Here is a 27,970-nt window from a genome sequence, read left to right as displayed (position 1 = left end):
AGTTAAGGGTTATTGTGTCACTGTATTGAATAGCATTATGTAAGGGATAATTGCACACTATTTCCTTGTGTGATGTTAAAGATATTTTAATACTGTGTTAGTAATAAAGTTTGTTTTAATATATCACATCCCTATTTCTTTGTGAAATCACTCCTGAAGCGAGGTGTCCTTTCCTCACAGTCTGACAAAATCAAAATCAAATATTGAGGTTCTGTCCAGTCTCCTAGCCACTGTTGGAGTTCTGGTCCGGGATTAAGGCTCGATTGGAAGAGAACTGATGGCTTTTTCATTAGATGAGGCCCCAGCAAGGTACATTTTTAACACATTTTTCAAATCCATGATAGGTTAAGAGGATCAGAAGTGTTTCTCTGGGCCTAACAAGGACATTTTGATTCTCCCCTATCCTTGCTTCCTTTCATAGCTCAGATTCCTTGTGGCAGCAATCGTTCCCCCTGGGACCCTCAGTGACACCATCATGCCACCTGACTTTAATCGACATATCGGTCAGGAAGTTAGTGAGGCCTAGCCATTTAGATCAACCACTTCCCAATAGACCAGTTGTTCACTTTGCCACCTATGGGTTAAATTACGTTGTGTGCTTCGATTGGTGGAAGCCAGGGAATAGGCTGAATGCAGAGTCCCTTGGTTAGACCAAAGTGCACATGGAAAGAAAGAAAAGGATCCTAAAAATACTGAATGCTCAAAATGTTTTCCTTTCAGCTGGTGAACTCCATCGAACTAAACATTGGCAAAGTGAAAGTGATGGCTGTTAAAGGTGACATCACAGAAGAACAGACTGACGCGATCGTAAACTGCACAAATATCGAACTTGACCGGTGCAAGGGTGAGTGCAAATGTTTGCTCGGACTTCAGCTTTCTAACAACTGCTTGCGTCATTAGTGACCCTTAAACATCCAAAGGTATTTCACGGGAGTATTATAATAACATAACAAATAGCAGTAGGAGTGGGTCATAGGGCCCGTCAGGTTTTCGAAGTAGCTTCGAGGAAGTGTTTCAAAAATGCATTCAAGCCAGTTTTCTGGAAGTGCCACCTGGGCACCCTGGCAGTGCTACGTGTGTGCCAGCCTGGCACTTCCAGAGTGCATAGGTGGCACTGCCATGCTGGCAAGGCTGGGAGTGCCCAGCTGCCAACCTGTGCTTGTGGTGAGGATCGGGCCTGGGGGTGCCTGCCCAAATGTGGTGGAGCGCGGGAGCCCCGTAGACCCCCGACAGGCGAATTGGGACATTGGGGGGTTGTGTCGGGGGGGTTGTGAGATCGGAGTGCCATTTAAAAATGGCGTCCCGATCCCTTACTGCACTGAGGATTCCGCTTGTCGGAGCTCCTCAGTGCCGGAAATGCAGCTAAGTGTGACCTCGGCTTCCCTGCCGGGGCATGAAAACAAGACAGCATGCCGATAGATAGCCGGGCCTTTCGCTGCACTGCAAGCGCTGGGAATGACCCTGTTAATCCTGCCCAGAACGGCACTCTGTTTTATTTTGGATACATCACGCCCAAAATTACATTGTCAAAAATCATCAAACCCAATTTGTTTTTAAAATATATTTTTATTCGCCTCCTTTTTCACATTTTCAGTAAGCAATAATCAGTAACAAATATGTCAATCCCCATATCACTAACAACGATCCCATCCTCCCACCAAACCCCAAACATTAGCCCGCATGTTCACATAAACAAATGACAAAAAAGAATCAGGAATCACCCATAGTCACCATTAACACACAGCCCCCCTCCCCTCAACTCTCCCAACACCCCCCCCCCACCCCTCAACTAATGTTCGATGTTATCCAGTTCTTGAAAGTGCATAATGAATAATGCCCATGAATTGGAGAACACCTCCATCCTTCCCCTCAGTTCAAACTTAACCTTCTCTTTTTTTTAATAAATATTTTATTGAAAATTTTTGGTCAACCAACACAGTACATTGTGCATCCTTTACACAATATTATAACAACACAAATAACAATGACCTATTTTATGAACAAAAAATGAATAAATAATAAATAACAAAAATGAAAACTAACCCTAATTGGCAACTGCTTTATCACAAGTAACACTCTCCAAAAATATAATTTAACAGTCCAATATATAATTATCTGTTGCAACGACCTATACATATTATACAGTATATATTAACAACCCTGAGAGTCCTTCTGGTTCCCTCCCCCCTCCCCCGATCCTGGGCTGCTGCTGCTGCCTTCTTTTTTCCATTCCATCTATCTTTCTGCGAGGTATTCGACGAACGGTTGCCACCGCCTGGTGAACCCTTGAGCCGACCCCCTTAGGACGAACTTAATCCGCTCTAGCTTTATAAACCCTGCCATGTCATTTATCCAGGTCTCCACCCCCGGGGGCTTGGCTTCTTTCCACATTAGCAATATCCTACGCCGGGCTACTAGGGACGCAAAGGCCAAAACATCGGCCTCTCTCGCCTCCTGCACTCCCGGCTCTTGTGCAACCCCAAATATAGCCAACCCCCAGCTTGGTTCGACCCGGACCCCTACTACTTTTGAAAGCACCTTTGTCACCCCCATCCAAAACCCCTGTAGTGCCGGGCATGACCAAAACATATGGGTATGATTCGCTGGGCTTCTCGAGCACCTCGCACACCTATCCTCCACCCCAAAAAATGTACTGAGCCGTGCTCCAGTCATATGCGCCCTGTGTAATACCTTAAACTGAATCAGGCTTAGCCTGGCACACGAGGACGACGAGTTTACCCTGCTTAGGGCATCTGCCCACAGCCCCTCCTCGATCTCCTCCCCCAGCTCTTCTTCCCATTTCCCTTTTAGTTCATCTACCATAGTCTCCCCTTCGTCCCTCATTTCCCTATATATATCTGACACCTTACCATCCCCCACCCATGTCTTTGAGATCACTCTGTCCTGCACCTCTTGTGTCGGGAGCTGCGGGAATTCCCTCACCTGTTGCCTCGCAAAAGCCCTCAGTTGCATATACCTGAATGCATTCCCTTGGGGCAACCCATATTTCTCGGTCAGCGCTCCCAGACTCGCAAACTTCCCATCCACAAACAGATCTTTCAGTTGCGTTATTCCTGCTCTTTGCCACATTCCATATCCCCCATCCATTCCCCCCGGGGCAAACCTATGGTTGTTTCTTATCGGGGACCCCCCCAAGGCTCCAGTCTTTCCCCTATGCCGTCTCCACTGTCCCCAAATCTTCAGTGTAGCCACCACCACCGGGCTTGTGGTGTAGTTCCTCGGTGAGAACGGCAATGGGGCTGTCACCATAGCCTGTAGGCTAGTCCCCCTACAGGACGCCCTCTCTAATCTCTTCCACGCCGCTCCCTCCTCCTCTCCCATCCACTTACTCACCATTGAAATATTAGCGGCCCAATAATACTCACTTAGGCTCGGTAGTGCCAGCCCCCCCCCTATCCCTGCTATGCTGTAAGAATCCCTTCCTCACTCTCGGGGTCTTCCCGGCCCACACAAAACCCATGATGCTCTTTTCAATCCTTTTTAAAAAAGCCTTCGTGATCACCACCGGGAGGCACTGAAACACAAAGAGGAATCTCGGGAGGACCACCATCTTAACCGCCTGCACCCTCCCTGCCAGTGACAGGGATACCATATCCCATCTCTTGAAATCCTCCTCCATTTGTTCCACCAACCGCGTTAAATTTAACCTATGCAATGTGCCCCAATTCTTGGCTATCTGGATCCCCAGGTAACGCAAGTCCCTTGTTACCTTCCCCAACGGTAGGTCCTCTATTTCTCTACTCTGCTCCCCTGGATGCACCACAAACAACTCACTTTTCCCCATGTTCAATTTATACCCTGAAAAATCCCCAAACTCCCCAAGTATCCACATTATTCCTGGCATCCCCTCCGCCGGGTCTGCCACGTATAGTAACAAATCGTCCGCATACAAAGATACCCGGTGTTCTTCTCCTCCTCTAAGTACTCCCCTCCACTTCTTTGAACCCCTCAACGCTATCGCCAGGGGCTCAATCGCCAGTGCAAACAATAATGGGGACAGAGGGCATCCCTGCCTTGTCCCTCTATGGAGCCGAAAATATGCAGATCCCCGTCCATTCGTGACCACGCTCGCCATCGGGGCCCTATACAACAGCTGCACCCATCTAACATACCCCTCTCCAAAACCAAATCTCCTCAACACCTCCCACAAATAATCCCACTCCACTCTATCAAATGCTTTCTCGGCATCCATCGCCACTACTATCTCCGTTTCCCCCTCTGGTGGGGCCATCATCATTACCCCTAACAGCCTCCGTATATTCGTGTTCAGCTGTCTCCCCTTCACAAACCCAGTTTGGTCCTCGTGGACCACCCCCGGGACATATTCCTCTATTCTCATTGCCATTACCTTGGCCAGGATCTTGGCATCTACATTTAGGAGGGAAATAGGTCTATAGGACCCGCATTGTAGCGGGTCCTTTTCCTTCTTTAAGAGAAGCGATATCGTTGCTTCAGACATAGTCGGGGGCAGTTGTCCCCTTTCCTTTGCCTCATTAAAGGTCCTCGTCAATACCGGGGCGAGCAAGTCCACATATTTTCTATAGAATTCGACTGGGAATCCATCCGGTCCCGGGGCCTTTCCCGCCTGCATGCTCCTAATTCCTTTCACCACTTCTTCTACCTCGATCTGTGCTCCCAGTCCCACCCTTTCCTGCTCTTCCACCTTGGGAAATTCCAGCCGATCCAAGAAGCCCATCATTCTCTCCCTCCCATCCGGGGGTTGAGCTTCATATAATTTTTTATAAAATGTCTTGAACACTCCATTCACTCTCTCCGCTCCCCGCTCCATCTCTCCTTCCTCATCCCTCACTCCCCCTATTTCCCTCGCTGCTCCCCTTTTCCTCAATTGGTGTGCCAGCAACCTGCTCGCCTTCTCCCCATATTTGTACTGAACACCCTGTGCCTTCCTCCATTGTGCCTCTGCAGTGCCCGTAGTCAGCAAGTCAAATTCTACATGTAGCCTTTGCCTTTCCCTGTACAGTCCCTCCTCCGGTGCTTCCGCATATTGTCTGTCCACCCTCAAAAGTTCTTGCAGCAACCGCTCCCGTTCCTTACTCTCCTGCTTCCCTTTATGTGCCCTTATTGATATCAGCTCCCCTCTAACCACCGCCTTCAACGCCTCCCAGACCACTCCCACCTGGACCTCCCCATTATCATTGAGTTCCAAGTACTTTTCAATGCACCCCCTCACCCTTAGACACACCCCCTCATCTGCCATTCGTCCCATGTCTATTCTCCAGGGTGGGCGCCCTCCTGTTTCCTCCCCTATCTCCAAGTCTACCCAGTGTGGAGCGTGATCCGAAATGGCTATAGCCGTATACTCCGTTCCCCTCACCTTCGGGATCAACGCCCTTCCCAGCACAAAAAAGTCTATTCGCGAGTAGGCTTTATGGACATAGGAGAAAAACGAGAACTCCTTACTCCTAGGTCTGCTAAATCTCCATGGGTCTACACCTCCCATCTGCTCCATAAAATCTTTAAGTACCTTGGCTGCTGCCGGCCTCCTTCCAGTCCTGGACTTCGACCTATCCAGCCCTGGTTCCAACACCGTATTAAAATCTCCCCCCATTATCAGCTTTCCCATCTCTAGGTCCGGAATGCGTCCTAGCATCCGCCTCATAAAATTGGCATCATCCCAGTTCGGGGCATATACGTTTACCAAAACCACCGTCTCCCCCTGTAGTTTGCCACTCACCATCACGTATCTGCCCCCGTTATCCGCCACTATAGTCTTTGCCTCGAACATTACCCGCTTCCCCACTAATATAGCCACCCCCCTGTTTTTCGCATCTAGCCCCGAATGGAACACCTGCCCCACCCATCCTTTGCGTAGCCTAACCTGGTCTATCAGTTTCAGGTGCGTTTCCTGTAACATAACCACATCTGCCTTAAGTTTCTTAAGGTGTGCGAGTACCCGTGCCCTCTTTATCGGCCCGTTCAGCCCTCTCACGTTCCACGTGATCAGCCGGGTTGGGGGGCTTCCTACCCCCACCCCTTGTCGATTAGCCATCCCCTTTTTCCAACTCCTCACCCGGTACCCACGCAGCTGTATCTCCCCCAGGAGGTGCCCCCCCCCGCCCATCCCCTCCCATACAAGCTCCCCCCTCTCCCCAGCAGCAGCAACCCAGTAATTCTCCCCTCCCACCCCCCCCCCCCCCCGCTAGATCCCCCGCTTGCGTAATTACTCCCCCCATGTTGCTCCCAGAAGTCAGCAAACTCTGGCCGACCTCGGCTTCCCCCCGTGACCTCGGCTCGCACCGTGCGACGCCCCCTCCTTCCTGCTTCTCTATTCCCGCCATGATTATCATAGCGCGGGAACCAAGCCCGCGCTTCTCCCTTGGCCCCGCCCCCAATGGCCAACGCCCCATCTCCTCCACCTCCCCTCCTCCCCCCATCACCACCTGTGGAAGAGAGAAAAGTTACCACATCGCAGGATTAGTCCAGAAAACTCCTCTTTTCCCCCCTTTTTAACCCCCCTCTTCGCCCCCCACATTCGCCCCACCACTTTGTTCAAACGTTCTTTTTAATAACCCGCTCATTCCAGTTTTTCCTTCCACAATAAAAGTCCACGCTTCATCCGCCGTCTCAAAGTAGTGGTGCCTCCCTCGATATGTGACCCACAGTCTTGCCGGTTGCAGCATTCCAAATTTTATCTTCTTTTTATGAAGCACCGCCTTGGCCCGATTAAAGCTCGCCCTCCTTCTCGCCACCTCCACACTCCAGTCTTGATAAACGCGGATCACCGCGTTCTCCCATTTACTGCTCCGAGTTTTCTTTGCCCATCTAAGGACCATTTCTCTATCCTTAAAACGGAGGAATCTCACCACTATGGCTCTGGGAATTTCTCCTGCTCTCGGTCCTCGCGCCATCACTCGGTATGCTCCCTCCACCTCCAACGGACCCGCCGTGGCCTCCGCTCCCATTAACGAGTGCAGCATCGTGCTCACATATGCCCCGACGTCCGCTCCCTCCGCACCTTCAGGAAGACCAAGAATCCTCAGGTTGTTCCTCCTTGCGTTGTTCTCCAGTGCCTCCAACCTTTCCACACATCGTTTCTGATGTGCCTCATGCGTCTCCGTCTTCACCACCAGGCCCTGTATGTCGTCCTCATTCTCGGCTGCCTTTGCCTTCACGACCCGAAACTCCCGCTCCTGGGTCTTTTGTTCCTCCTTTAGCCCTTCGATTGCCTGTAGTATCGGGGCCAACAGCTCTTTCTTCATTTCCTTTTTGAGCTCTTCCACACAGCATTTCAAGAACTCTTGTTGTTCAGGGCCCCATGTTAAACTGCCACCTTCCGACGCCATCTTGGTTTTTGCTTGCCTTCCTTGCCGCTGTTCTAAAGGATCCACTGCAATCCGGCCACTTTCTCCTCCTTTTTTCATCCGTATCCAGGGGGAATTCCCTTCTGGTTTACCGCACAGTGTTTTTAGCCGTCAAAATTGCCGTTGGGGCTCCTATCAAGAGCCCAAAAGTCCGTTTCACCGGGAGCTGCCGAAACGTGCGACTCAGCTGGTCATCGCCGCACCCGGAAGTCTCCAAACTTAACCTTCTCAAGAGTCAAGCATTCCAACAGGACCCCCGCCACGCCAGGGCACAGGGTGGAGAGGTTGCTCTCCAACCCATCAGGATCCCCCTTCAGGCGGTCAACGAGGCTACAACATCTGCCTCCGCACCTGTTTCCAACCCCGGCTGATCCAACACCCCGAATATGGCCTCCTGAGGGCCTGGGTCCAGTTTCACGGGAACCACTTTGGAAATTACCCTAAAAACCTCCTTCCAGTAATCCTCCAGCTTTGGACAGGACCAAAACATATGAACATAATTTGCGGGCCCCCCCAAACCTCACACATCTTCTACCCCTTCAAAGAATCGGCTCATCCTCACTCTCGTGAGGTGCGCTCTATGTACCACCTTCAGCAGTATCAGCCCCAACCTCACGCACGAGGTGGAGACGTTCACTCTCCGGAGCACCTCACACCAGAACCCTTCCTCCATATCCTCTCCCAACTCTTCCTCCCACTTTGCTTTGATCCCTTCCAGTGGTGTCTTCTCCTCTTCCAAAATTGCTCCGTAAATTGCCGACACTACCCCCTTCTCCAGTCCTCCTGTCGTCAGCACTGTCATGATATGCAAACATGCAGCTAATGAACATATAGAATAAGATATGACCAATGAGCAGTCAGGACACTCAGGGGTGGTATCTCACTATAAAAGGGATGAGGCACTCACACCCGCCTCTTTCCACAGACAGGGTGTATCCTCAGTATCACACCCCAGCACGTGGCTTAGAGAAGGCTGGTTCAGTTAGACTGAGTTATAACATTTAAATTAGCAGAGAGTTGAACTCATTAAGAACTGTGCTAATAATTCAATAAAACACATTGAATACACTTCAAAGTCTGGAGCATCTTTTACTCAAAACTGCATCAAGTGGCAGCTTGTGTTATTCCCAATTACATAACAAAACATGATACCAGGAGTCTGTTCAATCTAGTTAGTTCAACTCACAGATCCGTGACGACCAACAAATGTATACCGGCACAATGGAAAAGATTCAGGCTCCTCACCAGCTCAGGACCTCCGGAAATCTCAGTGCCAACTGGCAGACATTCAAGCAGAAATTTCAGCTTTATGTCGAAGCATCAGACCTCAATGGTGCGTCTGATGCACAGAAGATCACTCTTTTCCTCACCACAGCAGGTGATCACGCCTTGGAAATATTAAACTCCTTTCACTTCGCCGAAGACCAGGACAAGACAAAGTTTCAGACCATCCTGGACAAGTTTGACAGCCACTGTGAGGTGGACACCAAGGAAATCTTCGAGCGCTACATATTCAAGCAGCGATTGCAAGGTAAAGACGAGTCCTTCACCTCATATTTAACTAACCTTAGACTGCTAGCGCAATCCTGCAACTTCGGTGATATCACTGACTCCATGATCAGTGACCAAATCGTTTTTGGAGTTCATTCTGATCCTCAGAGAGAAGTTACTGAAGATCAAGCATATGACCCAGCCAGTCGCGATTGAAACATGCACAGTGTATGAGCACGCTAAAAATCGCTATTCCCAGTACAAAACGGCAGAAAATGATAAACTAGCCTCCCACGAGGCGGAGAGTGTGCGGCCATCTCCCGGATGCAGCGCCTCAACATTGACGAAAGCGGCCATTTCGCGCGCTCTTCCCGGGGCCCGACGCCTGCACGATGCGAACGGGATAACGAATGCGGCCAAAACCCACACTGCGCAGGTGCAGACGTCTGAGAACCGCACTGCGCATGTACAACGACGCACAGAGCGTCAGGACGCTGACGTCATGACGTGTTCGAACTGTGGCACCGCCCATTTAAAGAAACACTGCCCTGCAAGAGGCAGACGCTGTTTAAACTGCAGGAAGCCAGGCCACTATGCAGCCCTGTGCAGATCTGCACCACCAGTCAGGAGCCAGCGCTCCCAATTCCGACGATTGCGCATCCGGAGTGTGCAACAACGCCTACAAGATTCTGATCCCGGCAGTGCAACAGATCCAGATGATGAATGCCTGGACAACGCCTACCGTGTGGGCATTATTACAATGTGTGAATATGCCACACCAGACACATCGCAAGTCCAGTCAATCCTAGCTGTGGATTCCGAGGACGAATGGCGAGCAGTGATGAAGGTCAACCACTGCCCCATCCAGTTCAAGCTGGACACAGGTGCCTCTGCCAACCTCCTCTCACAGGCAGAATTCAGACGCATTAAGAAGCCCCCCACGGTCCTTCCAGCTGCCTGCAAGCTCCTGGATTACAATGGGAATGCCATCACGGCACTGGGATCCTGCCATCTGCACGTATCCAACCGACACACACAAGCACGGTTACGCTTTGAAATAGTTACGCCGGACAGGGCATCCCGACTAGGTGCGCACGCCTGCAAGTAGCTGAACCTCATTAAAAGGATTTACACCACAGCATCCTCCCATGTGGATCTTCAGGCCGGCATTGGCGACATACTCGCCCAGTATCCAGATGCGTTCAACGGGATGGGCACGTTGCCGTATCGATACAAGATTCTGCTACAACCTGATGCCAATCCAGTGGTCCATGCACCACGATGAGTCCCTGCTCCACAGAGAGAGCGCCTGAAGGCACAGCTCAAGGATGTTCAGCAAATAGGCATCATATCCAAGGTCACCGACCTGACTGACTGAGTCAGCTCAAAGGTGTGCATAAAGAAGCCTTCGGGGGACCTGCGCATCTGCATTGATCCCAAGGATCTCAATAAGAATATCATGCAGGAACATTACCCCATCCCGAAGCGGGAGGAACTCACGAGTGAGATGGCACACGCGCGCTTCTTCACCAAATTGGATGCATCACAGGGATTTTGGCAAATCCAGCTGGAAGAGTCCAGCAGAAGGCTCTGCACCTTCAACACACCCTTTGGCAGATACTGCGACAATCGCATGCCATTTGGCATCATCTCGACATCGGAGATATTCCATCGCATCATGGAGCAGATGATGGAAGGCATTGAAGGGGTTCGCGTGTACGTGGACGACATCATCATATGGTCCACGACCCCTGAAGAACATGTGTCCCGTCTCCAGAATGTATTCCGCCATGCACATGCCAACGGCCTGAAGTTAAACAAGTCCAAATGTTGTTTTGGCACTGATGCCCGATCAATGACCACTAAAGCGAGGTTGTAGTCCAACTGAAGGCTTTAATAAGCTAGATGTTTCCCCCAGCAGCTCAGGTACCGAATGAGGGCTGCATGGGCGGAGTTCTTATACCCCGCCTATCAGGGCAGAGCTATTATACTCTCCAGCCAATAGAAAGCATAGTTTCCACCAATGGTGCTTTAGCCTATCAGGTACCGTAATACCTATAATACTACATTCACCCCCTGTTAAAAAATAAAAGAGTCCGGCGGGGGTGATGGCCAGAAACTACAAAACATAACAACATGGTATAATTAGTTATGGTGGTTACCGTAATACCTCCGTACAGTGTTTAGTAACTATTTACAAGTCTGGTAGCTATGTACATTTGATGGTTTATATTTACAGATTACAGTTAAAATTAAGCAATCAGTCGGTCGGGGGCCCTGGTCGTCCTCTGTGATCGTCGGAGCCTCGGTGGTGACTCTGGTGGAGGCTCGGGCGTCTGTGACTCCGCGAGCGTGGCTTCGATCTCCATGGCAGCTTCGTCACCCCTAGATGGCGCTGGTGGGGAAAACGGCTGACCTGGGAAGGTCAGCCTGCAGGGGAGTCGGTGGGTGGGGGGGCCTAGACGGGGGGCGGCGGAAGGACCGATCCTCCTGTAAGGTGCTGCGGTGGAGGGGAGGGCGGGACTGGTGGCTGGAATGTGCGTGGAGTTCCGGCAGGCGCCAGGTCCCGTAGGGAGACCCTATCTTGTCTGCCATCGGGGTACGCCACGTAGGCGTACTGGGGGTTAGCATGGAGCAGATGGACCCTCTCAACCAACGGGTCCGACTTGTGCGCCCGCACATGTTTTCGGAGCAGGATGCGTACTGGTGCTGCCAGCCAGGTCGGGAGCGAGGTCGCAGAGCAGGACTTCCTAGGGAAGACAAGGAGACATTCGTGAGGTGTCTGATTGGTGGTCGTACAGAGTAATGATCGGATGGAGTGGAGGGCATCTGGGAAGACTTCTTGCCAGCGCGAGACTGGGAGGTTCCTGGACTGTAGGGCCAGTAGGACGGTCTTCCAGACCGTTCCGTTCTCCCTCTCTACCTGTCCGTAACCCCAGGGGTTGTAACTGGTCGTCCTGCTCGAGGCGATGCCCTTGCTGAGCAGGAATTGACGCAGTTCGTCGCTCATAAAGGAGGACCGCCTATCACTGTGTATGTGAGCAGGGAACCCGAACAGTGCAAAGATGCTATGGAGGGCCTTGATGACGGTGGTGGCAGTCATGTCGGGGCAGGGGATGGCGAATGGGAACCGGGAGTACTCGTCAATCACGTTCAGGAAGTACATTTTGCGATCGGTGGAGGGGAGGGAGCCTTTGAAGTCCATGCTGAGGCGTTCAAAGGGACGGGAAGCCTTTATCAGGTGCGCTTTCTCTGGCCGGTAGAAGTGCGGTTTGCACTCCGTGCAGATTTGGCAGTCCCTGGTGGCAGTCCTGACCTCCTCGATGGAGTAGGGCAGGTTGCGGGTCTTGACGAAATGGAAACACGAGTGACCCCCGGGTGGCAGAGGTCCTCGTGGAGGGCTTGGAGGCGGTCCACTTATGCGGTGGCACATGTGCCGCGGGACAGGCCGTCAGTTTGGTGTCGTGGTCCTGCTGGTCGTGGCCGCAGATGGTGATATTATCGAGATACAGGAATGTTGCCTGTAAACCATACTGGCCAACCATTCGGTCCATCTTGCGCTGGAAGACCGAGACCCCGTTGGTGACACCAAAGGGAACCCTTAAGAAGTGATAGATCTGCCCGTCTGCCTCGAAGGCAGAGTATTTGCAGTCACTAGTGCAGATGGGGAGCTGGTGGTAGGCGGACTTGAGATTCACCGTGGAGAAGACCTTATAATGCGCGATCCTGTTTACCAGGTCGGATATGCGGGGGAGAGGGTAGGCGTCCAACTGCGTAAACCTGTTGATGGTCTGACTGTAGTCGATGACCATCCTATGCTTCTCCCCGGTCTTTACCACCACTACTTGAGCTCTCCAGGGGCTGTTACTGGCTTCAATAACTCCTTCCCTCAGTAGCCTTTGGACTTCTGACCTAATAAAGATCCGGTCCTGGGCACTGTAGTGTCTGCTCCTGGTGGTGACGGGTTTGCAATCCGGGGTGAGGTTCGCAAACAGGGAAGGCGGGTCGACCTTAAGGGTCGCGAGGCTGCAGACAGTAAGGGGGGGTATAGGGCCGCCGAATTGGAAGGTCAGACTTTGAAGGTTACACTGGAAGTCTAAACCCAGGAGTGTAGCCGCGCAGAGGTGGGGAAGGACGTAGAGATGGAAATTTTTGAACTCCCTTCCCTGTACTGTGAGGTTTGCCACACAAAACCCCTTTATCTGCACTGAGTGGGAACCAGAGGCCAGTGAGATTTTTTGATTAACAGGGTGGATGAGGAGGGAACAGCGCCTTGCCATGTCGGGGTGTATGAAGCTCTCCGTGCTCCCAGAGTCGATTAGGCAGGGCGTCTCGTGCCCATTGATGAAAACGGTCGTCGTAGCGGTTGAGAGTGTTTGAGGTCGAGACTGATCCAGAGTCACCGAGGCCAATCGCAATAGTTGATAGTTCTGTTCGGGCAGTGTGTGGTCGGCCGTCCTGGGGTCCTGGGGGTTCATTCAAGATGGCGTCTCCCATTGGTCGCACATGGTCGGGGGTGCACAAAATGGCGGTGCCCATCCCTCCAATGTGACATCCGCGGAACAAGATGGCGCCGCCCAGGGTCCGCACGTGGCCCTGAGATATGGAGGTAGCGTCGCCCGCTGGCCGCACGGGGCCCATGGAGATGTTTGAGTTTGCGATCCGCATTCAATGCTGGAGACCACGGCCACTGCTCGGGCCTGACGTACCCCCACAAAATGGCCCTTTTTGCCGCATCCCTTGCAGGTGGATGTGCGGGCCGGGCATCGCTGGCGGGGGTGCTTGGCCTGCCCGCAAAAGTAACAGCGGAGCCCCTCTTGTTGCCAGGCCGCCTTGCGGCGCAGGTCTGTGGGGGAACGGGGGAAGTCTCAGGGTCGGCTGCGGCGGGGTTCCACGCTGCCCAGGGGCTGCTGCGCGGTCGGGAACGTAGGCGCGGGCGTTCCTGGAGGCCTCGTCCAAGGAGCCTGCAAGGGCCCGTGCCTGCCGGAGACCCAGGGTGTCCTTCTCTAACAGGCGCTGGCGGATTTGTGACGAAAGCATACCTGCCACGAAAACGTCCCGGACTAAGAGTTCCGTGTGTTTGCTCGCCGAAACATGCGGGCAGCCGCAGCTTCTTCCCAGCACCATGAGTGCGCGGTAGAATTCCTCCAGCAATTCCCCAGGGGCCTTGTTACAAGCAGGTGCCGGGCGTAGACCTGGTTTACCGGGCGAATATAGTGCCCTTTTAGCAGCTCAATTGCTGCATCGAAGTCTTCCGCTTCCTCGGTGAGGATGTTAATCTCCGGGCTCACCCTTGAGTGCAGGACGTGCCGTTTCTGCTCTCCCGTGGATGCGTTTTTGGCCGTCTCACGATACCCTTTAAAGCACGCCAGCCAGTGCTTGAAGATTGCTGCTGAGTTCGCCGCGTGGGGGCTGAGTTGCAGACACTCCGGCTTGATTCGGCGCTCCATCCTTTCTTCTTAAAATTCTAGCTTATTTAATTGATGCACGATCAATGACCACTAAAGCGAGGTTGTAGTCCAACTGAAGGCTTTGATAAGCTAGATGTTTCCCCCAGTAGCTCAGGTACAGAATGAGGGCTGCTGGGGCGGCACGGGTTCTTATGCCTATCAGGGCGGAGCTATTATACTCTCTAGCCAATAGAAAGCATACAGTTTCCACCAATGGGGCTTTAGCCTATCAGATACCGTAATACCTATAATACCACAGGCACATTGACGCTCAAGTTCCGAGGCGACCAGATCTCACAGCATGGTGTGCGCCCGGACACAGACAAAATCAAGGCCATCGAGGCGATGAAGGAACTTGAGGATAAAAAGGCGGTGCTACGCTTTTTGGATATGGTCAATTTTCTGGGCAAGTTCATTCCAAACATTGTCACACACAGCACGCCCTACGCAATCTGGTGAAAAAGTCAACTGCCTTGGAGTGGAAGGCGGCACACCAGACAGAGTGGCTGGAGCTGAAAGCCAAGCTCACCACTGCACCAGTCCTGGCATTCTTCAACCCAGACCGGGAGACAAAGATATCCACAGATGCGAGTCAGGATGGCATCAGTGTGGTGTTGCTTCAATGAGATGACACATCATCCTGGGCACCAGTAGCTTGCACATCAAGGGCGATGACGCCCACTGAAACCAGATATGCACAGATTGAGAAGGAGTGCTTGGGTCTTCTCACCGGCATCCTCAAATTTCATGATTATGTCTACGGCCTGCCGACATTCACTGTCGAGACGGATCATAGGCCTCTGGTCCACATCATCCACAAGGACCTGAACGACATGACACCTCGGTTGCAGAGAATCCTGCTTAAACTTAGCAGGTATGACTTCAACTTGGTGTACACACCTGGCAAGGAGCTCATCATCGCTGATGCATTGTCCCGCTCCGTCACCTCGCCCAGTGAGCTGCTGGAGATCATCCAGCACATCAAATCGCAGGTGCAGCTGTGTGCTAGCACTCTCCCGGCGACAGATGAGAAGGTAGTTCTCATCCGTGATGAGACAGCCAAAGACCCGCTCTTGCAGCACGTCATCCACAACCTCACCAATGGCGGGCAGAAAGGGCAGTGCCCACAATTTTACAATGTGAAGGATGATCTGACGGAGATTGATGGTACCCTCCTCAAGCTGGACAGGATTGTCATTCCGCTCAGTCTCCAGAGCTTGGTGCTGCGCCAGATTCATGAGGGACACCTGGGCGTCGAGAAGTGCAGACGCAGAGCCCGGCAAGCTGTCTACTGGCCCGGCATCAGCCAGGACATCACAAACATGGTCCTGAACTGTGCTACCTGTCAGCAGTTCCAGCCAGCGCAGAGCAAGGAGACACATCAATAGTATGCCATACTGACCTCTCCATGGTCCAAAGTTGGCATCGACCTCTTTCATGCGAATGGTTGCGACTACGTATTGATCATCGACTATTTCTCAAATTACCCTCAGGTGCTGAAGCTCCCGAACCTCACCTTTCGGACCGTCATCAAAGCCTGTAAGGAGACGTTCTCAAGGCATGGCATCCCAATCACCGTCATGAGCGACAATGGCCCGTGCTTTAACAGTCGAGAATGGTCCATGTTTGCCAGGTCATACAATTTCCAGCATGTCACCTCCAATCCGCACTATCCGCAGTCCAATGGAGAAGTCGAGAAAGGGGTGCACATTGTGAAACAAAATATATTCAAAGAGGATAAAGTCCCCGAGCCTGATGGATTACACCCACACATTTTAAAAGAAACTCAGGAAGATTTAGCAGGTGTATTACTATACTTATTTAATAATTTATTAACAAAAGAGAGTGGTGCCAGAGGGCTGGTGGATAGCCAACCTATTAGCTCAGATAGTCAAAGTGTGGTGCTAATAACACCATTGTCATGATGTTAATTGTATCAATTGAGGTTCAGCTGTACCACTGGAGGGCATTGATTGGATGGTCACTTGAGTGTATATAAAGAGACATATATTGACACACTGGCTGAGCCAAGCTAGCAGGTACATGCTTGTAATGATTCACTCTGTGAATAAATCTGTACCTAGGAAATATTTGTTCTGTTTTTTTCCTTCCCTGATTGACTATCAGGAATATATCACAATCCCTGTACTTGGCTATCATCCATACGGATTCACTAGCTTTCGGAGCGTAGCTCCTTCATCATTCACCTGATGAAGGAGCTGCGCTCCGAAAGCTATTGATTCCAAACAAACCTGTTGGACTTTAACTTGGTGTTGTAACAGTAAGTTGTCTTACTGTGCCCATCCCAGTCCAACACCGGCATCTCCACATCATTGTTGAATGCAGCAGAGACTTCAAACTAATACATTGTGTCTGTCTTGACTATGGAAGATGCAGAGAACATGCTGGAAGTTGTGGGAAATCAAATGTCAAATGAGAGTGCCGGACTTAAAGGATTTATTTTGAGGAAAGAAAAAAATACTCGATAAATTCATGAGATTAAAAGTCAGTTTATTCCCTGGACCTGATGACGTACTTTCTTGAGTTTTTAAAGAGTTGCTGAAGAAATAGTGCAAGTCCAGGTTTTTATCTTTCAGAATTCTCTATACTCTGTCCAACTCCCAGATTACTGTGAGAGTCTATAAACTAGTCTTTTTTTATGCTTTGCTATATCTTACTCCCACCCATACTGATTCTAAATCCTAATTCCTTGCATTTAGCTCCTTTCTCCCTGGAGTATTGTGTGCAGTTTTAAGATTTCCTTATTTCCATAGAGGGAGTGCAGTGAAGGTTCAGCAGACAGATCCCTGTGATGGCAGGATTGTCATATGAGGAGAGATTGGATCGACTGGGCCTGTATCAGCTGGAGTTTAGAAGAATGTGAGGAGATCTAATTGAAATGTATAAAATTCTGACAGGGCTGGGCAGACAGGATTCAGCGGTGTTGTTTCCTCTGGCTGGGGGTAGTCTCGAACAAGGGGTCAGAGTCTCTGCATAAAAGTGTAGGCTATTTAGGACTGAGGTGAGGAGAAATTTCTTCACTAAGCGGGTGGGGAAACCTGTGAAATTTTCTACCACAGAAGGCTGTGGAGGACAAGGCACTCAATATATTTAAGATGGAAATTGATGGATTTCTCGACTGTTAATGTGTCAAGGGGTATGGGGAGAGTGCTGGAGTATGGTGTTGGGTTAGAGGATCAGTCTTTGGACAGCATGGTAGCACAGTGGTTAGCACAATTGCTTCACAGCTCCAGGGTCCCAGGTTCGATTCCCGGCTTGGGTCACTGTCTGTGTGGAGTCTGATCATTCTCCCCTTGTCCGTGTGGGTTTCCTCCGGGTTTTCCGGTTTCCTCCCACAGTCCAAAGATGTGCAGGTTAGGCGGATTGGCCATGCTAAATTGCCCTTAGTATCCAAAAAGGTGGGGTGGGGTTACTGTGTTACGGGGATACGGTGGAGCTGTGGGCTTGGGTTGGGTGCTCTTTCCAAGGGCCAATACAAACTCGATGGGCCGAATGGCCTCCTTCTGCACTGTAAATCCAGCAGGTACCACAGCAAAGTGATGAGTTGAAGGGTGGGTCAGTAAATTTGCAGACGATACGAAGATTGGTGGAGTTGTGGATAGTAAGGAGGGCTGTTGTCGGCTGCAAAGAGACATAGATAGGATGCAGAGCTGGGCTGAGAAGTGGCAGATGGAGTTTAACCCTGAAAAGTGTGAGGTTGCCCATTTTGGAAGGACAAATATGAATGCGGAATATAGGGTGAACGGTAGAGTTCTTGGCAATGTGGAGGAGCAGAGAGATCTTGGGGTCTATGTTCATACATCTTTGAAAGTTGCCACTCAAGTGGATAGAGCTGTGAAGAAGGCCGATGGTGTGCTCGCGTTCATTAACAGAGGGATTGAATTTAAGAGCCGTGAGGTGATGATGCAGCTGTACAAAACTTTGATAAGGCCACATTTGGAGTACTGTGTACAGTTCTGGTCGCCTCATTTTAGGAAGGATGTGGAAGCTCTGGAAAAGGTGCAAAGAAGATTTACCAGGATGTTGCCTGGAATGGAGAGTAGGTCTTACGAGGAAAGGTTGAGGGTGCTAGGCCTTTTCTCATTAGAGCGGAGAAGGATGAGGGACGACTTGATAGAGGTTTATAAGATGATCAGGGGAATAGATAGAGTAGATAGTCAGAGACTTTTTCCCCGGGTGGAACACACCATTACAAGGGGACATAAATTTAAGGTGAAAGGTGGAAGATATAGGAGGGATATCAGAGGTAGGTTCTTTACCCAGAGAGTAGTGGGGGCATGGAATGCACTGCCTGTGGAAGTAGTTGAGTCGGAAACATTAGGGACCTTCAAGCAGCTATTGGATAGGTACATGGATGACGGTAAAATGATATAGTGTAGATTTATTTGTTCTTAAGGGCAGCACGGTAGCATTGTGGATAGCGCAATTGCTTCACAGCTCCATGGTCCCAGGTTCGATTCCGGCTTGGGTCATTGTCTGTGCGGAGTCTGCACGTCCTCCCCGTGTCTGCGTGGGTTTCCTCCGGGTGATCCAGTTTCCTCCCACAGTCCAAAGATGTGCGGGTTAGGTGAATTGGCCAATGATAAATTGCCCTTAATGTCCAAATTGCCCTTGGTGTTGGGTGGAGGTGTTGAGTTTGGGTATGGTGCTCTTTCCAAGAGCCGGTGCAGACTCAAAGGGCCGAATGGCCTCCTTCTGCACTGTAAATTCAATGATAATCTATGATTAATCTAGGACAAAGGTTCGGCACAACATCGTGGGCCGAAGGGCCTGTTCTGTGCTGTATTTTCTATGTTCTATGTTCTATGTTCATTGGAAATGCTGTCAGATAAAAAGGTCATATTAACACAGCAAACCTGACATGGTAAAACAACATGGCGGCCTTTAGATACATTGTGGATCTGCTGAAAATTACATTGTGGATCTGCTGAAAATTACAGATTGACAGTACAAATGGAAATGCCTTTCAGCATCAATAACTAACTTCTCTAACTTGCAGGGGTTTCTGGTGCTATTCTAAAAGCAGCTGGCCAATCAGTGGTGGATGAGTGTCATCAACTGGGTGAGTAACTGAAGCCATCTTCCTTGATCTAGACGTGGACAAATGCAAGCTCAGAACATAAGAACATAAGAACTAGGAGCAGAAGTAGGCCACCTGGTCCCTCGAGCCTGCTCCACCATTCAATGAGATCATGGCTGATCTTTTGTGGACTCAGCTCCACTTTCCAGCCCGAACACCATAACCCTTAATCCCTTTATTCTTCAAAAAACTATCTGTCTTTATCTTAAAAACATTTAATGAAGGAGCCTCCACTGCTTCACTGGGCAAGGAATTCCATAGATTCACAACCCTTTGGGTGAAGAAGTTCCTCCTAACCTCAGTCCTAAATCTACTTCCCCTTATTTTGAGGCTATGCCCCCTAGTTCTGCTTTCACGCGCCAGTGGAAACAACCTGCCCGCATCTATCCTATCTATTCCCTTCATAATCTTATATGTTTCTATAAGATCCCCCCTCATCCTTCTAAATTCCAACGAGTACAGTCCCAGTCTACTCAACCTCTCCTCGTAATCCAACCCCTTCAGCTCTGGGATTAACCTAGTGAATCTCCTCTGCACACCCTCCAGTGCCAGTACGTGAATGAGCTTTATTTTATGGGAAGGATAATGATTTGGGCAATCATTCGTCAGGACGTAATGGGTGCAAAGGCAAATCTAGTGCCACCCCAAAGTTCAGAAGGTACAGGGAGACTCATTCAAAGGCAATCAGTGTCTGATCGAGGGACCTGGCAACAGAAAGTGGGGGTAGCACAGAAGGGCATCTCCCTTGCCCTTGCTATCACAGCACTCATCCCACCTCTCCCTCAACCCCAACCCTGCGTCAGATTGAGATCCCATCCGCCCCCAGCAGCAACGCCCCTCCCCCCCACCACTGTTAATGTGATCAGGTTCAGGCCCAGAAAGGCATTTGGGGGTAGGGGAGACACCTGATGCATGTGGGAGGAATGAACAAGAACAACAAAGAACATAGAAGATTACAGCACAGGAACAGGCCCTTCGGCCCTCTCAGCCTGCGCCGATCCAGATCCTTTATCTAAACCGCTCGCCTATTTTCCAAGGATCTACTGCCCTCTGTTCCCCGTCCGTTCATATAACTGTCTAGATGCATCTTGAATGATGCTATCGTGCCCGCCTCTACCACCTCCGCTGGCAAAACGTTCCAGGCAACCACCACCCTCTGTGTAAAAAACTTTCCACGCACATCTCCCTTAAACTTTCCCCGTCTCACCTTGAAATCGTGACCCCTTGTAATTGACACCCCCACTCTTGGAAAAAGCTTGTTGCTATCCACCCTGTCCATACCTCTCATAATTTTGTAGACCTCAATCAGGTCCCCCCTCAACCTCTGTCTTTCCAACGAAAACCATCCCAATCTACTCAACCTTTCTTCATAGCTAGCACCCTCCATACCATGCAACATCCTTAGTGGGCAGCACGGTAGCATTGTGGATAGCACAATTGCTTCACAGCTCCAGGGTCCCAGGTTCGATTCCGGCTTGGGTCACTGTCTGTGCGGAGTCTGCACATCCTCCCCGTGTGTGCGTGGGTTTCCTCCGGGTGCTCCGGTTTCCTCCCACAGTCCAAAGATGTGCAGGTTAGGTTGACTGGCCATGATAAATTGCCCTTAGTGTCCAAAATTGGCCTTCGTGTTGTGTGGGGTTACTGGGTTATGGGGATAAGGTGGAGGTGTTGACCTTGGGTAGGGTGCTCTTTCCAAGGGCCGGTGCAGACTCGATGGGCCGAATGGCCTCCTTCTGCACTGTAAATTCTATGAACCTCCTCTGCACCCTCTCTAAAGCATCCACATCCTTCTGGTAATGTGGCGACCAGAATTGCACGCAGTAGTCCAAATGTGGCCGAACCAAAGTCCTATACAACTGTAACATGACCTGCCGACTCTTGTACTCAATACCCCATCCGATAAAGGCAAGCATGCTGTATGCCTTTTGACCACTCTATCGACCTGCGTTGCCACCTTCAGGGTACAATGGACCTGAACTCCCAGATCTCTCTGTACATCAATTTTCCCCAGGACTCTTCCATTGACCGTATAGTCCGCCCTTGAATTAGATCTTCCAAAATGCATCACCTCGCATTTGCCTGGATTGAACTCCATCTGCCATTTCTCTGCCCAACTCTCCAATCTATCTGTATTTTGCTGTATTCTCTGACAGTCCTCCTCGCTATCTGCAACTCCACCAATCTTAGTATCATCTGAAAACTTGCTAATCAGACCACCAATACCTTCGTCCAGATCATTTATGTATATCGCAAACAACAGTGGTCCGAGCACAGATCCCTGTGGAACACCATTAGTCCCCTTTCTCCATTTTGAGACACTCCCTTCCACCACTACTCGCTGAATACCTGTTTCCCAGCCAGTTCTTTATCCATCTAGCTAGTACACCCTGAACCCCATACGACTTCACTTTTTCCATCAACCTGCCATGGGAAACTTTATCAAACGCCTTACTGAAGTCCATGTATATGACATCTACAGCCCTTCCCTCAGCAATTAACTTTGTCACTTGCTCAAAGAATTCTATTAGGTTTGTAAGACATGTCCTTCCCTGCACAAAACCATGCTGCCTATCACTGATAAGTCTATTTTCTTCCAAATGTGAATAGATCCTATCCCTCAGTATCTTCTCCAACAGTTTGCCTACCACTGACATCAAGCTCACAGGTCTATAATTCCCTGCATTATCCCTGCTACCCTTCTTAAACAAAGGGATAACATTAACAATTCTCCAGTCCTCCGGGACCTCACCCGTGCTCAAGGATGCTGCAAAGATATCTGTTAAGGCCCCAACTATTTCATCCCTCGCTTCCCTCAGCAACCTGGGATAGATCCCATCCGGACCTGGGGACTTGTCCACCTTAATGCCTTTTAGAATACCCAAAACTTCCCCCTTCCTTATGCCGACTTGACCTAGAGTATTTAAACATCCATCCCTAGCCTCAACATCCGTCATGTCCCTCTCCTTGGTGAATACCGATGCAAAGTACTCATTAAGAATTTCACCCATTTTCTCTGACTCAACATTTAAATTCCCTCTTTTGTCTTTGCGTGGGCCAATCCTTTTTCTAGTTCCCCTCTTGCTCCTTATATACGAATAAAAGGCTTTGGGATTTTCCTTAACCCTGTTAGCCAAAGATATTTCATGACCCCTTTTAGCCCTCTTTATTGCTTATTTGAGATTTGTCTTAGTTTCCCGATATTCCTCCAAAGCTTCATCAGTATTAAGTCGCCTAGATCTTATGTATGCTTCCTTCTTCATCTTAGCTAGTCTCACAATTCCACCCGTCATCCATGGTTCCCTAATCTTGCCATTTCTATCCCTCATTTTCGCAGGGACATGTCTGTCCTGCACTCTAATCAACCTTTCCTTAAAGACTCCCACATTTCAAATGTGGATTTACCCTTAAACAGCTGCTCCCAATCCACATTCCCTAGCTCCTGCCGAATTTTGTTATACTTGGCCTTTCACCAAATTAGCCCTCTTCCTTTAGGACCACTCTCGTCTTTGTCCATGAGTCTTCTAAAACTTACGGAATTGTGATCGCTATACTTTGTCACCGACTGAAACTTCAACCACCTGGCCGGGATCATTCCCCAATACCAGGTCCAGTATGGCCTCTTCCCGAGTTGGACTATTTACATACTGCTCTAAAAAAACTCTCGTGGGTGCTCCTTACAAATTCTGCTCCATCTACTCCTCCAACACTACATGAGTCCCATTCAATGTTGGGGAAGGCGAAGGCGTCCTGATACCTCTGTTGGGGGCGGGGGGAGGGGGGGGGGGGCGGGCGGGGGTTGGCTGGGGTGCAACGCGATGTTTGCGTTGTGGGGGGAGGGGCTGCCCATATGTTTGTTTTGTAAGGGTGTTTGCATTGTGGGGGGGGGGACCCTGATATTTGCATTGTGATTGGGGGGGCTGCCCTGGTGCTTGGGGGGATCCCGATGTCCATTTGGGGGGAGGGGGGAGGATTGCCTTATACGTAAGCTGGAGATTGGCGCGCCCTTCTGGCTTCACCGGATTCTTACCTCCCCTTTTAAAATGCATGGAGTGTTGTCCTATACGGCCAGAAAAGCCAGCTACGAAGCCTGTGAACTTCACTCCCATTTTCTCACCTGAGACAACACTCTGTGCATTTTGGGGAAGATTCCTCCCACTGTGTACAGCCAATGATGTGTTAAGGGTATCTCCTGAAATGAAATGAAATGAAAATCGCTTATTGTCACAAGTAGGCTTCAAATGAAGTTACTGTGAAAAGCCCCTAGTCGCCACATTCCGGCTCCTGTTCGGGGAGGCGGGTACGGGAATTGACCGTATTATTGTTTCAATGTTTAATAAACATCCATTTTACTTCGAATCATCACAAAGACGTCTGGGACATCATTCTCTGGCTTTCAAATCTTTCCTCACTTTGTGCCAAATTGAAAATTACAGTTGCAAGCAGGTATTTCAAATTTCCCCTCCTGTGATTCGGAATAACCTGGAGTTTACCATCAGCTGTTCTCTAAATGCTACCAACAAGTTGTTGGATTGTTGACTATGGAAGTAGTTTTCCTTTCAGACAGATTTTTCTTTTCGTTCTGACATAGGAGTCCAAAGCAACGATAGTGTTACGAACACAACAGCGGGAAATCTTAAAGTAAAATACATTCTACATTTGGCGGGCTGGATGAAAGCAAACAATACAAAGAGATCTGTTGCCAACGTTCTGAGGAAATGTGAAAGTCTAAAAATAAGTTCAGTTTCTTTCCCAGCATTAGGAACAGGTAGGTTTTAGTACAATGTGTATGTGATATATTGTATACAGTGCAATAACGATCGGGTCAGAATATCGCACACCCCAGTACAAAACACTACAAAACAGGGCAACACGGTAGCACAAGTGGATAGCACTGTGGCTTCACAGCGCCAGGGTCCCAGGTTCAATTCCCCGCTGGGTCACTGTCTGTGCAGAGTCTGCACGTTCTCCCCGTGTCTGTATGGGTTTCCGGGGTGCTCCGGTTTCCTCCCACAGTCCAAAGATGTGCAGGTTAAGTGGATTGGCCATGCTAAAATTGCCCTTAGTGTCCAAAAAGGTTAGGAGGGGTTATTGGGTTACAGGGATAAGGTGGAAGAGAGGGCTTAAGTGGGTCGGTGCAGACTCGATGGGCGGAATGATCTCCTTCTGCACTGTATGTTCTATGTTCTAAAACAAGTTTGATAGATAGTTTTCCATTAATTCCGCTCAAGCTTCCTATTGACCGTGAGTTTGCTTTTCTTACCTGCAGATTCGAGCAAGTCATTTATAAGGTAACCCTTCCTCACTGTCGAGACACGCAACCAAGTTCTGTCAACAGTTAGGAGGCACGGTGGTTAGCACTGTTGCATCACAGCTCCAGGGTCCCGGGTTCAATTCCAGCCTCGGGTGACTGTTTGTGTGGAGTTTGCACTTTCTCCCCGTATCTGCGTGGGTTTCCTCCGGGTGCTCCAGTTTCCTCCCACAGTCCAAAGATGTGCAGGTTAGGTGGATTGGCCATGATAAATTGTCCCTTAGTAGTGGCCAAGCTAAATTAGCGGTGGGGTTTCTGGGTTCTGGGGATAGGATGGTGTTGGGGCTTAAGCAGGGTTCTCTTTCCAAGAGCCAGTGCAGGCTCGATGGGCCAAATGGCCTCCTTCTGCACTGGAGGGATTCTATGAGTTCTCGGCTCATGACGAATGTCCATGAGGGATAGAATCAGCCTCTATGAAAGGTCTTTTTTTTTAATTAACAAAACCTATCTGGGAGTATTAAAATATCTGCTACCCATAAAAATGGTCACAAAACGGTCAAATTCTCACAGGAACCCAGTTGGTTCATTTTCGCCCTTTAATTAAGTAAACATGCTGTACTTACACAGTTGATCTTTATGCCACTCCGGCTTCCACACAAACATGGTTGATTCCTAACTGCCCTCTGAAGTGGCCCAACAAGTTTCTTGACTGCATGAAACAATGAAATAATGAGGCGGCGTCATGGTAGCACAGTGGTCAGCTGCTGTTTCACAGCGCCAGGGTCCCAGGTTCGATTCCCAGCTTGGATCACTGTCTGAACTGAGAATGAAAATCGCTTATTGTCACAAGTAGGCTTCAAATGAAGTTACTGTCTGTGCGGAGTCTGCACGTTCTCCTCGTGTCTGCGTGGGTTTCCTATGGGTGCTCCTGTTTCCTCCCACAGTCCTGAAAGACGTGCTGTTAGGTGAATTGGACATTCTGAATTCTCCCCCCGTGTACCCGAACAGGCGCCGGTGTGTGGCGACTAGTGGATTTTCACAGTAACTTTATTGCATTGTTACTGTAAGCCTACTTGTGACAATAAAGATTAGTATTATAACCTTAGAAAGGAACAAACTGTGAAAATCGCCACTAGGTTATGACTTAGACATCAAACTAGGACACAGCAGAGTCCCACCCAGCCCAGTCAACCCTCCAAAGTCCTCCACATTAGTAAGTCAATGCTAGTTCCGAATATGGATTAGATAAGCAACAGCCCAACATAGTCAGACATACAGAATCACATTCATTAACCAACATCTCAGATTCCTCCATCACCATACCTATGCCTCACCTGGTTCACCAATTGTTAATTTCATTGGATCATCAAAGATTAATAGAATACCTGATGAACTTTGAAATTATGAAGGATTTTGATGAGATAAACAGGGGAAAAAAGCTATTTGTTCTGCTGAGTAAATTGATAGATTTAAGGTAATCTCCAAAGGAAAACTAGTGGATAACCTGTGTCACTTCGATCGGAGAGACCTGATTGAATGAAGTGCCTCTCAGGGGTCAGTCTTCCCACTGGCTGGCTTCCCTGCCATTGAGAACTGGCCCATTGAGAACTGGCCCAATCTTAATGAGCTGATACTTTCAGTCTATTCAAATTTGATCCTATTCCTTTTCTTCTTTAATTCTGGGTTAAATAGTGATTCACAATTGGAAATTCATTTGTGCCCTCTCTAAAGTGTGTAGACTGCCTCAGCGAGTAACAGAAGGGCCAGCATTAAATTAGTCAAAGGAAACTATCCAAAATAGAGAAATATGTAGGGTTTTAAAATCCCTGTTTTATTCTGATTTCTTTCTGGGTGGCCTTCCAACTTTCTCCAGGACTCTGCAGCCCTGACACACTTGATACCGGCAAGATCATCTTTAAAGCTGGCCAATTACTTTAAGGTCAAGTGGTCCAATAGCTGTAAATAAACACAATCAAACTTTCATTATTTGGTAAGGGAAGTGCCCAGCATTTTAAAATGTTCACCCCGAACGAAGTGCGATGTCTACATTTAAAAAATATTACAAGTTAATTTTTGGGATGTGGGCGTCGCTGGTTAAGCCAAAATTTATTGCTTATCACTAGTTGCCTTTGAGAAGGTGACGCTGAGCAGCCTTCTTGAGCCGCAGCAGTCATTGAAGTGTAGGTACACCCACAGTGCTGCTAGGGAGGGAATTCCAGGATTTTGACCCAGCAACAGTGGAAGAACTGCAATATATTTCCAAGTCAGGATGGTGAGTGACTTGGAGGGGAACCTCCAGGTGATGGTGTTGTTACGATACCCTGCGCAAGTGCACGGTCAGTTCCAACCCCACACTCCCTGGAGTCACAACAGAAGTGAATTAACCAATAATTCTGATAGAAATTCCTGAACTCTTTGCCCCTTGGCTGCCCAATAATTACAGACACCAAGCATGCAACTTTAAACATGATTACTGTTTATTTACAACAAGAACTATCATGAAATATGCAGTAAATACAACTGGATAACAACAAGCTAATACCTACTTCCCCTTTAACAGTCCCGCCCTCTACCAACACTTCCAAGATTTTCTGATTCTGGGGCTATGTCCCCACGCCGGCGTGGGAACGGTGGTGTTTTCTGCCAGACCAACCGGCGCAAAACGGCCACCAATTCCCTATTTTGCTGGGGGTTAGCAGGACGGCAACGTAGAGCACCCGGCTCTAGCTACCGTTACGCTCCGGAGAATTGCCGGGTCCGTAGCCGCGCATGCGCACACCGATGGCCTGCAGTGGCCACAGCATGCTTCATGGCGGAGTCCGCCCGCGGACCCAGCCCGCAAAATAGTCCCCGCTTTCGGCCGGCTCACGCACCCGGACCGCCCCACCACAGTGCCCCCAGCCCCGAATAATGTACACCCCCTGCCTAGGATCGGCATTCTCCCGACTGTGGCAGTGCTGGACTGCGTTCGTAGCCACCACGCTGAGTTCCCGACAAATGAGACCACATGTGTCCCGCGCCATAGGGAATTCGGCCGGTTGGGGGCGGAGCATCGGGGGGGGGGCGAGCCTCAGGCAATGGGCTGAGGCCATCGATAGTTGGCGCGTACGACGCTTTGAAGGGGGCGTGTATCACAAAAGCGGCGGGAACTGTGATTTTCCGGCCGTTCACCAAACTGGACCATCACACATGGGTCGCAGTCTTTCTGGAGAAACACCATGGGCGGAATTCTCCTACCCAGGGCCGTGTGTATTGCGCCACACCACCCCGAGGCCAGGACGCAATTTGCGGAGAATCGGCACCGGCGTGGTCGGCGCGGCGCCGGTCAGGGTGCACG

At 49.8% G+C, this 27,970-nt stretch overlaps 1 protein-coding gene across 1 annotated transcript in view; it reads left to right on the top strand.

Moving 5' to 3' along the window:
- The window catches only part of LOC140387839 (protein mono-ADP-ribosyltransferase PARP14-like), a 209,652-nt gene that overhangs the window by 149,198 nt on the left and 32,484 nt on the right, over positions 1–27,970 (top strand). Inside the window, 3 exon segments of the mRNA XM_072471037.1 lie at positions 721–844; positions 19,305–19,367; positions 23,974–24,150. Of these exon segments, the coding sequence (XP_072327138.1) occupies positions 721–844; positions 19,305–19,367; positions 23,974–24,150 (364 nt within the window).

The sequence above is a fragment of the Scyliorhinus torazame genome, chromosome 2 (genome assembly GCF_047496885.1).
Source record: "Scyliorhinus torazame isolate Kashiwa2021f chromosome 2, sScyTor2.1, whole genome shotgun sequence".
Lineage (NCBI taxonomy): Eukaryota > Metazoa > Chordata > Chondrichthyes > Carcharhiniformes > Scyliorhinidae > Scyliorhinus > Scyliorhinus torazame.
This window is presented reverse-complemented; position numbering and strand designations above follow the sequence as displayed.